Source organism: Heptranchias perlo, chromosome 22, assembly GCF_035084215.1.
Source record: "Heptranchias perlo isolate sHepPer1 chromosome 22, sHepPer1.hap1, whole genome shotgun sequence".
Taxonomy (NCBI): Eukaryota; Metazoa; Chordata; class Chondrichthyes; order Hexanchiformes; family Hexanchidae; genus Heptranchias; species Heptranchias perlo.
In genome coordinates, this window is record NC_090346.1 from 46,005,654 (window position 1) to 46,018,730 (window position 13,077).

The 13,077-nt window shown below is 40.0% G+C and overlaps 1 protein-coding gene across 1 annotated transcript in view; it reads right to left on the reverse strand.

Moving 5' to 3' along the window:
• Nucleotides 1-13,077, reverse strand: part of LOC137340742 (dynein axonemal assembly factor 5-like) — an 89,903-nt gene that overhangs the window by 45,204 nt on the left and 31,622 nt on the right. Inside the window, exon 5 of the mRNA XM_068003475.1 lies at nucleotides 2,619-2,851. Coding sequence (XP_067859576.1) covers nucleotides 2,619-2,851 — 233 coding nt within the window. The remainder of the gene's footprint in view (nucleotides 1-2,618; nucleotides 2,852-13,077) is intronic.

A 13,077-nucleotide genomic window follows, 5' to 3' on the forward strand; every position in this document is an offset into this window, starting at 1 on the left:
TTTATCACAACAACCTGGAGTATTTTAAAGACTATTCCAGGAAAGTACCCGATTTGTTCAAAATAAACATTGCACTGCAAATGTCATAAAATCATATGCGTACCTAATCTTCAATATTTGACTAAAATTAGGCTGTTACAATTTGATGTCGTATATAATGCAAGATATATAATGCCAGATATTAGAACATCAATGATAGTTCAGTCCAAAAATATATATCTTCTAATCTACATGGCTAATCAATTATTTCTGATTATCGAGACTGATATTACTGGTGTAGAATTTTGACTGATAACATTTTGGGTCAGGCAAAAAGGATTGTTTAGTTTCTCGAAGCAATAAAAAACACATTTAACTGCAATGTAGTCACATTTCCTTCAAAAATATTTTCTAGTGTGTACAGGTGTCCGTTAAGATGTGTTTATGATTTATAGTAACTAGTACAATAATTGTCAAAAGTATTTTTTAAAATATTCAAGTAATCTTTAAGAGGATGAAAATCTTATACTTTAAAACAACAAATGACATGTTGCTGCTTTAACAATAAAAGAGAAAACCTTCAACCAATCTGCCTGGCCTTATTTAGCTCCACTCCACTGTGCTATCAATCTCTTTTGAATTGTAGACCAGTGCTATTGTTCTAACTAGACTACTTCTTTTCAATAATATATGTTTGTTATTGGGTACTCTCAAGAGAAGTGAAAACAATGAACTTGGACAGAAGCATCCCCCTTTGAACCACAGGAAGAAGTAAGTTTATGGCAACACCATGAGCTGTTGCAATGATGAGCAGGCTAGCTCAGCATGTAACGGAATGCAAACATGGCAACATGAAATGCAAGTCCACTATGAACTAGTCCAAAAAAAGGGGGTTCTTGTAAAGTATTTCAAGACAGGATCATCGTACAGAAGTGTTTCCTGGTAGAGTTGGAACAATTCATTTTCCTGTACCACTCCATCCAGTAATGTGGGTACTGAACTCATCTAATGGAGGCAGCCAGAGTGATAGGCAGCCCTGGGAAATAAACACACAATCTTGTGACTGGGAAGCTACTCTTGGAAAACAAAACGTTTCCGTCTGGTAGCACTTATGGCTACTGGGTTAGACCATCATTTATTATCTAACACCTGTCACTGTAAACAAAGCAGCAATAGTATTTTCAAAACTAGCACTGGATTCAAGTATCACAGTTGTTAAGTATCATGAGAGGTTTTCATCCTTTGCTCCAGAAAAGAAACATTCTGAAGTGAAAATTAACCTTTCAAGACTGCAGTAAACAATAAAAGCCCCAAAATCAAGAACAGAATTTATTTTTTTTTGAAAAAGCACAAATAAAACAGAAAATGCACAACACATCACTCAGCAATTGAAGGAAAAATTAAGTTAATGTTTCAGATGGAATCATTCTCCTGAAAAAAAGTCATTTCCAAACATAATGGGCCAGAAATTGCTTAAAAAAAAAACTGAACTCAACAGGGCTCACCGTTGTTAGTGGCCAAATCGAGGAACAAGTTCCGGCATTCGCACATGTGCAGACAAACACAGAAATCCAGAACATGCTATTCCTGGTTCGCCGGCAATCTGTCAGCTTTGCCTTAAAAGGGATATCGCCCACTGCAATCAACAGAATCAATGGACCAGCGCCAACCTGCTCATCTGCCCAGCTGGAAAGTAACTGATATCGCCACAACAGGTATGCTTAAAAATACCCAGGTCTAAACTAAGTTTTAACAGCGCGGTAAGTCTTAATGGCTGCCAAACAACTAGAAATTAACTTTTAAAAATATGGAATCTCATTACTCCTTAGTTTAATAGTTTATGGTCAATAAAAGATTATTGACTTAAAAAATTTTTTCAAAACTTTTTCCTTTTGTCTTTAATTCAATTATTTCTTACCGTCTTTTTTCTCCCACTGTCTTTACAAATTATCTTATTGTTGCAGCTTTCACTTCCTGGTTTTTACGTAGCAGCTTGTTTTGACTCTTAGCGGCTTTTCAAGGATGCTGCAGTCTGATTGGTCAAGGACAGTGATTGATCCTCTTGCTTCTTCCATAGGTCCTAGCTTTATTGGAAGAGGAAGTTGCCGCAGTAAAGACCGCGGTAAGTTAGTGGGCGAGTATAAATCTATGGAGTGGTCAGCAGTGTTGTTTCGCCACACAGAGCAATTTCCGTGCCTTCAGCTGTCTTGATCTCTCTCTCTCTCTCTCTCTCTCTCTCCTTTAAGACCCTCTTTGACCAAACTTTTGACCAATAGCTCCTTATGTGGCTCGGTGTCAAATTTTGTTTGATAATCGCTCCTGTGAAGCGCCTTGGGACGTTTTATTACATTAAAGGCACAGTTTAAATGAGAGTTGTTGTTGTAGTTGCCAGATTCTAGGCATTTTCCCCCAGTTTTACTTAAAGATTTATCACTGGACCTTTTACTGAAAGTCATTTCTGCAGATACGTTATATGCATTTAGAGGCTAATTTTTGGAAAGCTGAAAAGTTGGGAGTTTTATGTCTTAAACACATTAAAAGGCTTCTGATCCTTTTACTAAAGATCGCAGTATGAAATGCTCATTGACACTAACTGAAAAATAGTTTGTGCGTGAAAGCAGCAGAAGGCAGATACATACGTTCTGAACCACGAGTGTCTCCTCATCTGAACATGACCGATACATGGTGCTGAGCAGCAGTTCCATGTGCTGCGTGATGTAATCCTCAGCATGGAGCAGCAGCACAATAAGGAGCTGGGATGCTTTAACCCGTGTTGCAGGAACCCAGTCAGTAATGTCTCGGCTGACGGCTGGCAAAACTTTGGACAAGTTCCGAAACACCAGCTCTCGGCATCCAAGTCCAGGACGTTCCACTGGAAACAAAACCAAAAAAAGTCTAGTGTAAGTAACATTGTCAGATTGCAAGCTGTAGGGGTAAAAATAATTGTCCTATACATGAAAAGCATAGGGAGGGTGGTAAATAATGGCATAATGTCAGTCACCTTCCTCAAAATGAGGCATAAATCAATGCAACATATTTAGCAGGCCTCGTGCTTTCAGTACACATTGAAGCAAATGCAAGACCTGCATATGAATATTTTTAATAATGAAAATTCACAAACACAATCCTGATGTAACTCAAGTTTAATAAATGAGAATTCAATTAACATTCACATACAAATTGCACTCAGAAGGAGCTACTTGACGTCATTAAATAGAACATGGATCCACATCTGCCATTTCATTGCAGTTTCAAGGGAGTGCTGCACTATCTTTCACGAGGCATTAAACATCTGCCTGCTCAGCTGGACGTAAAAGGCACCATTTAAAGAGGAGCAGGAGTGTTATCCATGTGTCCTGGCCAACATTGAGCCCTCATCCAACACCATTAAAGTGGATTATCTGGTCATTTATTTCATTGCTGTTTGTGGGACCTTACTGTGCGTAATTTGACTGCTGCGTTTCCTTACATTACAACAGTAACTACACTTCAAAAGTACTTCATTGGTTGTTAAGCGCCTTGTTGGGGTGGGGGGGGGGGGGGTTACTGAGGACATGAAATATAAATGCAAGTTCTTTATAATAAATGGATTTACAATAGAAAGCTTCAAAATACCCACACGGATTAAATATTGGCGATTTATTTCAGGTGCAGACGAAGCCTGCAATTTTTTGAGGCCAGATATTGCACAAATATTGCACCCACAAACCCGACACTTGGTTATAAACTCTCCTCCTTCAACTATAAACAACAGACTGCAGCACTCAGACAGTATAGGATCCTCCGTTAAATGTTTTGCGGCTCTGTATCTTGTCTCCTTAATTATAAGTTACACCAACACAATGAAAGCCTTTCCTAGCACCGTTCACGGCTCCAATATGCACAGACAAGCAAGCTCACATCAAAACTGAATTTGCCAACTGTCAGCCAACACCATTACAGCACAGCAACTGTGCATCAGACTGTGATGGAGTGCCCCTGAATAACAAGGCCACATTTAATAGTGCCCTTATTTTCCTGAACAAGCAAGCTAACAAAAATCACTGAATAAGTGATATAAATAAAATACAAAAGACTCCGTGGTTTACAGAAAAATTGACCAGTTACCCACGCAACAGTGGTCTGATTTTCAGTAAGCCACCAAGTCCTATCCCGATTTCTCCATGTGCAGCAATTGTTGAAAAAAACTTTAAAAGTTTTCATGATGCAGAACATTTTTAAACAAAGTATCACCAAACACCAGGAGGTAGCAACTCCTGCAGTGAATCGAAGGACCCGTGAAACCGATGAGGATAGAAATGCTTTTGAAAACTCTGGTAGAAACAAACAACCTTTTAAATAAATTGCAAATTATTACTTGTAAAAAAAAATCATGACTTCTGACTTGCACAGGACAGTGAAAATATTTTCCCATCACAATCAGTCTGTAAGCGCCGAGGTTTCATGGCAGGTTGCAAAATGCATTATCTTTTATAATTATTAAAATGGTGCAAATCAATTCGCAGGGTTCTGAGAACTAGCACAAAATAGCAATCCACAGACAATACAGAATGTCCTGTTGGATTCAGCGATACAATCCTTGCTGAATCCAAGAATTCAGTGTCAGACATGGGTCAGTTGGTAGCTCTCTTGCCTCGGAGTCAGAAGGTCGTGGGTTCAAGCCCCACTCCAGAGACGTGAGCACAAAATCTAGGCTGCACTGTCAGAGGCTGCTGTCTTTCGGATGAGACGTTAAACCCCGTCTGACCTCCCATCTCAGGTGGACGTAAAAGATCCCATGGCACTATTTTGAAGAAGAGCTGGGGAATTCTCCCTGGTGTCCTGGCCAATATTTATCCCTCAACCAACATCATTAAAAACCGATAATCTGGTCATTGTCACATTGCTGTTTGTGGGACCTTCCTGTGTGCTGATTGGCTGCTGCTGCTTTCTTGCATTGCAATAGTGACTACACTTCAAAAGTACTTCATTGGCAGTAAAGAACTTTGGGGTGTCCCACGGTCGTGAAAAGCACTATATAAAAGCAAGACTTTCTTTTCTTCTATTATAAACTAAACAGCAGCTTTCAGTTCAAGAAATTTAGGTTTCATCGACTGAAAATTCCGTTCAGTTAATTCGGTATTCTTTACTTATTGAGTCCCAGTGTTGTCTAGAAAGGACAGTTTTTAAACTCCCGTCAGTCCCAAAAAGAGGTAGGACATAAATCTGTGTCCATGATATTCTAAACTGTTAAGTTCCGAGTGATGTATACTGCTTCACCATTAGTGAGGAAGCAAGGGGTGAAATAATGCCTAAAGGAGAACTCAACCTTAGCATATATTGGACACCTCCTAGCAACTGGCTAGAACAGCACACCCAAAGAGCTCAGAACAGGTCATCTTGTTGCCTGGAAAATGGTGCAGTGTTGGGAAGGTGTCTTACCACGGGGAAAGCAGAGAACACTTAGGGCTAACAACAGGAGTGAGTATGGGAGAGAGAGGGAGAAAAACAAAACGAACAAAAACAATTGTACTGTATAATTACCAGTCAATAGATGGCAAAAGGTTAGCTAATAATCAGTGCTTGAAAGAAAAATATGGAGAGGCACTCCCCTTTTGTCCCAAGGCAGTATTTTCAGATTCTTGACCATTCTTTTAAACATTTCCTTCACTTCAGTCCACTAGTTCAGCCATTTGCCTCCCAGCTACCTGTTGTCAAAGATCGTGGCTATTAATTGTCTGCACCTGTATCTCAAGGCGATCACTGATGTGCTGGGTGAAAAATCATTCTATTGCCTGGCTGCAACTAAGGACTAGGGCTGACTTCACTTTTCCTCTAACCTTCTACAGCTGTCACCCTGATCAAAGAATGGGAAGGTTAGAATGCCAGGTTCATTAACTTGAAAGCAGGCCACGGTGGTCAACGAAGAATTATTAAAAGCCAAGAGTTGCCCCAAGGTTCAAAATAATCTTTTACTTTGCGCTGTAGTGTAAAACTACTAGGTCACACACCTAAATTCCTGGTTATTTATCCAACACACACACAAAAACTGCTGTAAACGAACATACCACATCAAAAGACAATATTCAACAGCATGAGTATTTACAACATTCTTCACAAGAAAACCTTCAACCTAATTGTGCCTCAAAAAAATGTCAGAAAGGCAATTAAAGCTAGATTTTAAAAACTTTTGAATAATTAAATATTAGGAGGAGCACAACCACCATTAATTTAAAAGCAATGCTTATAGATGTGAGAAGTGACATAAAAACTCCCATTTTCTCCGGTTCTCAGGGGTCATGTCCCACTTGCTTGCAAAGATCTGAAGTTGGAATCTAATTTTACAATCTGCTTACTAAATAAATTTCTTCTGGAGAAATTACTGAAATATTCTAGCATGAAAATGACATACATTCATCTATGCCTCTTATTTCAATGTTGCTTAATTTGAATTGAAATCGTGCAACGAAAAAATGCCTCATGTTGGTTTATCAAAAATTGCTCAATTCAAACTACTGGATAATTCAATGTTTTCTAAGCAAAGACGACTTTTAATTCAAAGGAATGGACTGTATTAACAATTTAAGTAAATCAGTTTTTTCTGTCTAAGTTAATTCTAAATCGGCTTCTTTGTGTCTATCGTGCTATTTTTATAATCAGTGTTTATATTATTGCTGATAACATAGATTTAGAAAACATTCTCCCCTTGCAAGCAACTAGCATGGTAATTTTGCTTACAGATTTGACTCTTCCCTACCCGTCAGATTGTTGCACAAGAACATGTACTTTTGAGAGAGACAATGAGACATATGATTAGTATAATTGGATGGAATTAGCAGTTGGAGCAGTTTTGTTGCACTCTAAGTATTGGTCTGGAGATATGGGTCTTTGGATGTACAGGATGCACTAGTTGGTGGGAACATTTTGTTGTCATGTCTTGGCTGACAAGCGGACTGCTTAATAGCTGCATTACCGCAATGAGTATTATGAGGAGTGATTGAATAAATTTTATCCTCCTGATTTTGAAGGTTAAAAATGTAATCCACCAGGATTCACTGATATGGCAATATCACAAAAGACCCCATGGCACTACTCAAAGAGCAGGGGAGTTCCTGGCCAACGTTTATCCCCCAACCAACATCACTAAAAACAGATGCTCTGGTTATTATCTCATTGCTATTTATAGGTCCTTGCTGTACACACATTGGCTGCTTTGTTTCCTACATTGCACTCCTGATTGCATTTCAAAAGTACTTCATTGGCTGTGAAGCATTTGGGACATCCTGAGGCAGTGAATAGCACTATGTAGATGCAAGTTCTTTGTTTTGCATGAATTCAGACAGAAATGGAACAGACATTACTGTTTGAACTTAAACTGACAATAAGCACAGATCTGTGTTCATCATTTGTTGCTATTGTGTTCTGAGTGGCTTCACTCTCCTCCCTCCCCCAGTCCCGGAGAAAACCCAAAATAATATTATGAAAGCAAAAATAAAATTCACCCTCCGAGAGCTGCAGCACTATTTCTGCACCAAAGTCAAAAACACAACAATAATTTTCAAAAGAACTTTGAAGAGAAATGTTCTCTCATTCGATAATTGCATTTAATTATACTTAGCAACATTAATCTTTACTAATTTACAGTGAATCTGCTTTGCAGAGATTACATGCACATCTTGAAAGTTGGAAAAGTCTCTAAGAACTCAGAGTTAATTAATCTTCAAATTTGCCCGTGTAAACAAGAGCTTAAGTTACCACACACACACACACACACACACACTCACAGCTGTGAAACAAATTCTCAGTTTACAATGCGTCTCAAATGATCCCAAAGCCTCAAATATGAACAACCTACACCCACAGTGTCTGTCAGTCACTTCCCATCAGGCATTTGCTCTGGATGGCTGCCTAAATCTTTAATTGCTCAATCAGCATAGATCTCATGCACTCCCCAAACTAGACAAATTTTGATATTCTTATACCTCAATATTCATAACACATTTCAACACATGTTGCAACTATACAGGGACCTTTGAAATTGATTGAAACGGTCTGCACAAGATGAGTGGATCTGGTCACCACTTCAAAGTTGAGAAAGTAAATTAATGCAGTCAAATGGTTATGGTGTGAGCCAATACTTTGGAAAGTTGCAGTGAATTTGAGAAACATCTGGGTTATGAACACTACATACACACACCCTAAAACATATTAACTTTGAAAGCCAAATACATGTGGCACAGCCTTTTTTTCTGGATACAAGATGATGAGCTTCCTCAGAAGTCTCATGCATCAAGTTAGGTTTGTGGGAGATTGATGCAAACCATTGCAAGTTTGCAAAAAAAAAGGAAAATCACACTTGTATCAATACTACTTGTCCCTCTTTGTATGAGCAACTTGTTTGCTAATCTTTATTATTGATGGATCGACAAATACAATTTAAAAAGTCTGTGGAGGGAAAGGTACTCAGTAAAATTGTCGTCATGTCGACAGCAGCACAGATGATGCATTTTTTAAACTAATGAGTGCAGATTTCCCTAAAATATCCCTTCGATTATGCAGGAAAATATAATCCTCTACCGAGAGAATGGACACTTCAGGCAGTACACTTAGAGAACGCTGAGAACTCACAGAACACAAACAGCAGTACACTTAGGCTGTATTACACTATAGGTACTGGTCTGCAGTTTGTTTTCCGGCCAGGCAGAACCTTGTTTACAACTGTCCTGTCCTCAGGCACAGCTCTGCTCAAGTCTGGATATGTGCATGCACAGAGGTCTTTTCCATATTTAGGAATTCATTTTAATGTTTAGAGCGCAAGGAGGGGAGAAGCCCTGCTCTCTCAATATTCAAATCAAGGTAAACTACATTTTTAAAAAAGTGCCCAGGAATTCAATTCAACCTTGTACACCAGGTTTGATACAGCACTTAATTTACACACCAGGTTGGGCCCTGACTCTGGATTTACACTGTCTGTGTACTGTTAGCACAAAGTAGGAATAGTTTTGTTCAGACACTAAATTTGCCTTGTAAATGTACATCTCAAATGGGATGCATAACATTTATAGCATATGTATAAGTCAACTCAATCACAACCAATGAACCAGAAATTGGTAAGCTAGTTACAGCATCCATGCCAGGTGAAAGTATTTCTTCACTTAAAAAACTATTTTTTTTGCTAGTGTTGGAAGATAAGAATATGCAAGAGAGAGAGAGAGAGAGAGAGAGATCTTAATTGTACAGCAGGTGGAGTAGTTTTCAGAGGCCCTGTCATGCAACTTTATTGTCCACTCTTTTGAAACGTTTAATTGGTTATTCATGTGTGTGTGGGAACAGTGGCTGTCTTGTAGGTGGGAGCTATCAGCTACAGTATGGTCAGGCACATCTGTTCAGCTAATTAAAAGTAAAGCCAATAGCAATGTTACACCATTGCTACTGACAATTCACACATGGTATGACATGTAATGTCTTACACTGAACACAGTAATGTTGTAGATACATTTCTAACATATTAATCTGTATATAGGCATGTTGATCGATCATCTAATCTAATCAATTAAATCATAAGAATGCATTTATGAAGAAAACAAATCAATTAACCCATGGACTGAATTTGCTAAAATTTATCGTATACCTTTGATCAACATAAAAAAATACTAAAACTGCCAGCTACTGTTTACATTGTTGAAAAGCTCTTTTACTCTTGGAAAGCTGGCACCCCCATATGACAGTAAATGGAAACTTTCCATTATACAGTGGACAACAATTTCCTGTGTGAATGGAGAAAAGTAATGCAAGTTTTCTCTTATTTCTTTGTACCACTCAATACTCACTCCACTGCCTATTATTTTCCTATGGAAAATATGTTCAAACACAGTCATAAGTCAAGGTCAATAATCAAATCTGCACAGGATTAAATGGCTCTTACCAGTTACATAGCTGAGTACTGAATTTTGTTTAGTGCATACATATCAGTTAATGATTAAATATTTAAAGCACGAGCATGTGCAGTCTTATTTTTAACCGAATAGCAGCAAGGAGTGATGACTGGCAGTAAAAAATGGCTGCAGAAGCAACTGGGGTGAGGCAATTGACAGTAGTGGTTTTCCAGTTTGGTGGTGGGGTGGTTGGAAAAGAGGGAGAAGAGGAAAAAAGACAGGATAGATTTGGCTTACAAATACAAGCTTATACTGCCACTGACCTGATTCACCCAAACTGGCATTGACACAAGATATGCCCTGGAGGCAAGGCTGGATCACTGCGGTGCTATCAAGGATGCGAAACACAGGCAGACAATTGCATGCATGTCAATCATTGATGACAAGCAGTCAGCATTTTGGACCGAGTGCCCGCTTGCAATCAAAAATTTGCAGAGGATTTAACCTTTTCGTCCTTTTTGGAGCTCACCTAATGAAACACCACAGCAAATTTTTCTGAGTGTCCATTGTTACACTACTTCTCCTGTGCATCTTATGTCTCGCAAGCTCAGGAATCAGACTATAATCAGCCAACAGACAAAGACAGAAAGAGTATGGAATGGCACATATGTAGCACAAACAAGTGGTACCCTAAAAGGTGCCCCAAATATTAGGAAGTGCCAAATTCTTTTGCAGTAGAATCCTCAGTAAAGAACGCTGAGAGTTGTGCTCCTAGACATGCAAAGAACATCTGATGACTAAGTTTTTTAACAATCATTCCAAATAATAGGCACACATGCTCCACTTCCTATCAAAGGAGAACTCTGAAAACACGAGTGGCTGTTCTAAGGACATTCTGGCATTACTACACCAGTGATAGTTTGGACAAGTAGGGAATATGGAAATATTCAATCTCCCAGTCTGCAGAAGCTCATTGGTCTTAGTAATAGATCACAGGACTATTTTGAACCTGTTGCACTTGAGACATATATTTAAATCCTCAGGTCATGATTTGGTCAAAACTTGTAAAAAGTTTTGGATATCACAAAATACTTCATGCATAAGCTGCTTTGCTGGAAGTTGTAACGTGCCACCTTGCTTTAATTGTGAGAAGACATTTACATCTAATGTAAACTTATGTGTGTTCTGAATGTTTAAAGTGTTCTTGAAGACAGGCCTTTGTTATAAGGGGTCAGGTGAGAAAATTATGAACCAGGCATTTCAAAAGAGAGCTAACAATGTATACCACTTCATATCACACACAAATAAATAGTGATAATGTAAATGTAACACATGCTCATTGCTATCTAATGTTGTTGCCTATTTGTGTATAAACAAACATACAGTTGGTCTACTGTGTTACTTTGACTATGTTTTAAAGGAAGAACTTGCATTTACACAGCGTCTTTCAGGACCTCATCCCAAAGCGCTTCACAGCCAATGAAGTACTTTTTTTCCCCCGAAGAGTAATTGTTGACCAGGACACCAGGAGTACTCCAGTGCTTTTCTTTGAAGAGTGCCTTATGATCTGTTAGTTACCCAACAGGACCAATGGGATCTCATCTGAAAGATGGAACCTCTGACACTGTACTGATACTAGACCCTCAGTACTGCACTTATGTGACAGCCTAGATTATTTGCTACAAGTCTCTAGAGTGGGGTTGAACCTACAACCTTCTGACTCAGAGGCAAGAGTGCTATTACTGAACCAAGGTTGCCACCACGAAAGGTTATTAGCTTCTGATATTTGGTAGAAAAAAATCCAAGTAATTTCTAGCTGCTTTGTCTCAAGTTTTTTAAAAATTTGTTCATGGGATGTGGGCGTTGCTGGCAAGGCCAGCATTTATTGCCCATCCCTAATTGCCCTTGAGAAGGTAGTGGTGAGCCGCCTTCTTGAACCGCTGCAGTCCGTGTGGTGACTGTTCTCCCACAGTGCTGTTAGGAAGGGAGTTCCAGGATTTTGACCCAGCGACAACGAAGGAACGGCGATATATTTCCAAGTCGGGATGGTGTGAGACTTGGAGGGGAACATGCAGGTGGTGTTGTTCCCATGTGCCTGCTGCTCTTGTCCTTCTAAGTGGTAGAGGTCGCGGGTTTGGGAGGTGCTGTCGAAGAAGCCTTGGTGAGTTGCTGCAGTGCATCCTGTCGATGGTACACACTGCAGCCAGAGTGCGCCGGTGGTGAAGGGAGTGAATGTTTAGGGTGGTGGATGGGGTGCCAATCAAGTGGGCTGCTTTGTCCTGGATGGTGTCGAGCTTCTCGAGTGTTGTTGGAGCTGCACTCATCCAGGCAAGTGGAGAGTATTCCATCACACTCCTGACTTGTGCCTTGTAGATGGTGGAAAGCTGGTCCAGTTAAGTTTCTGGTCAATGGTGACTCCCAGGATGTTGATGGTGGGGGATTCTGCGATGGTAGTGCCGTTGAACGTCAAGGGGAGGTGGTTAGACACTCTCTTGTTGGAGATAGTCATTGCCTGGCGCGAATGTTACTTGCCCCTTATCAGCCCAAGCCTGGATGTTGTTCAGGTCTTGCTGCTTGCGGGCACGGACTGCTTCATTATCTGAGGGGTTGCGAATGTAACTGAACACTGTGCAATCATCAGCAAACATCCCCATTTCTGAACTTATGATGGAGGGAGGGTCATTGATGAAGCAGCTGAAGATGGTTGGGCCTCGGACACTGCCCTGAGGAACTCCTGCAGCAATGTCCTGGGGCTGAGATGGTTGGCCTCCAACAACCACTACCATCTTCCTTTGTGCTAGGTATGACTCCAGCCACTGGAGAGTTTTCTCCGATTCCCATTGACTTCAATTTTACTAGGGCTCCTTGGTGCCACACTCAGTCAAATGCTGCCTTGATGTCAAGGGCAGACACTCTCACCTCACCTCTGGAATTCAACTCTTTTGTCCATGTTTGGACCAAGGCTGTAATGAGGTCTGGAGCCGAGTGGTCCTGGCGGAACCCAAACTGAGCATCGGTGAGCAGGTTATTGGTGAGTAAGTGCCGCTTGATAGCACTGTCGACGACACCTTCCATCACTTTGCTGATGATTGAGAGTAGACTGATGGGGTGGTAATTGGCCGGATTGGATTTGTCCTGCTTTTTGTGGACAGGACATACCTGGGCAATTTTCCACATTGTCGGATAAAATACCCATGACGCTTATAGGATAAATTATTTTTAGCTCAAGGAGGAATTACAGTAA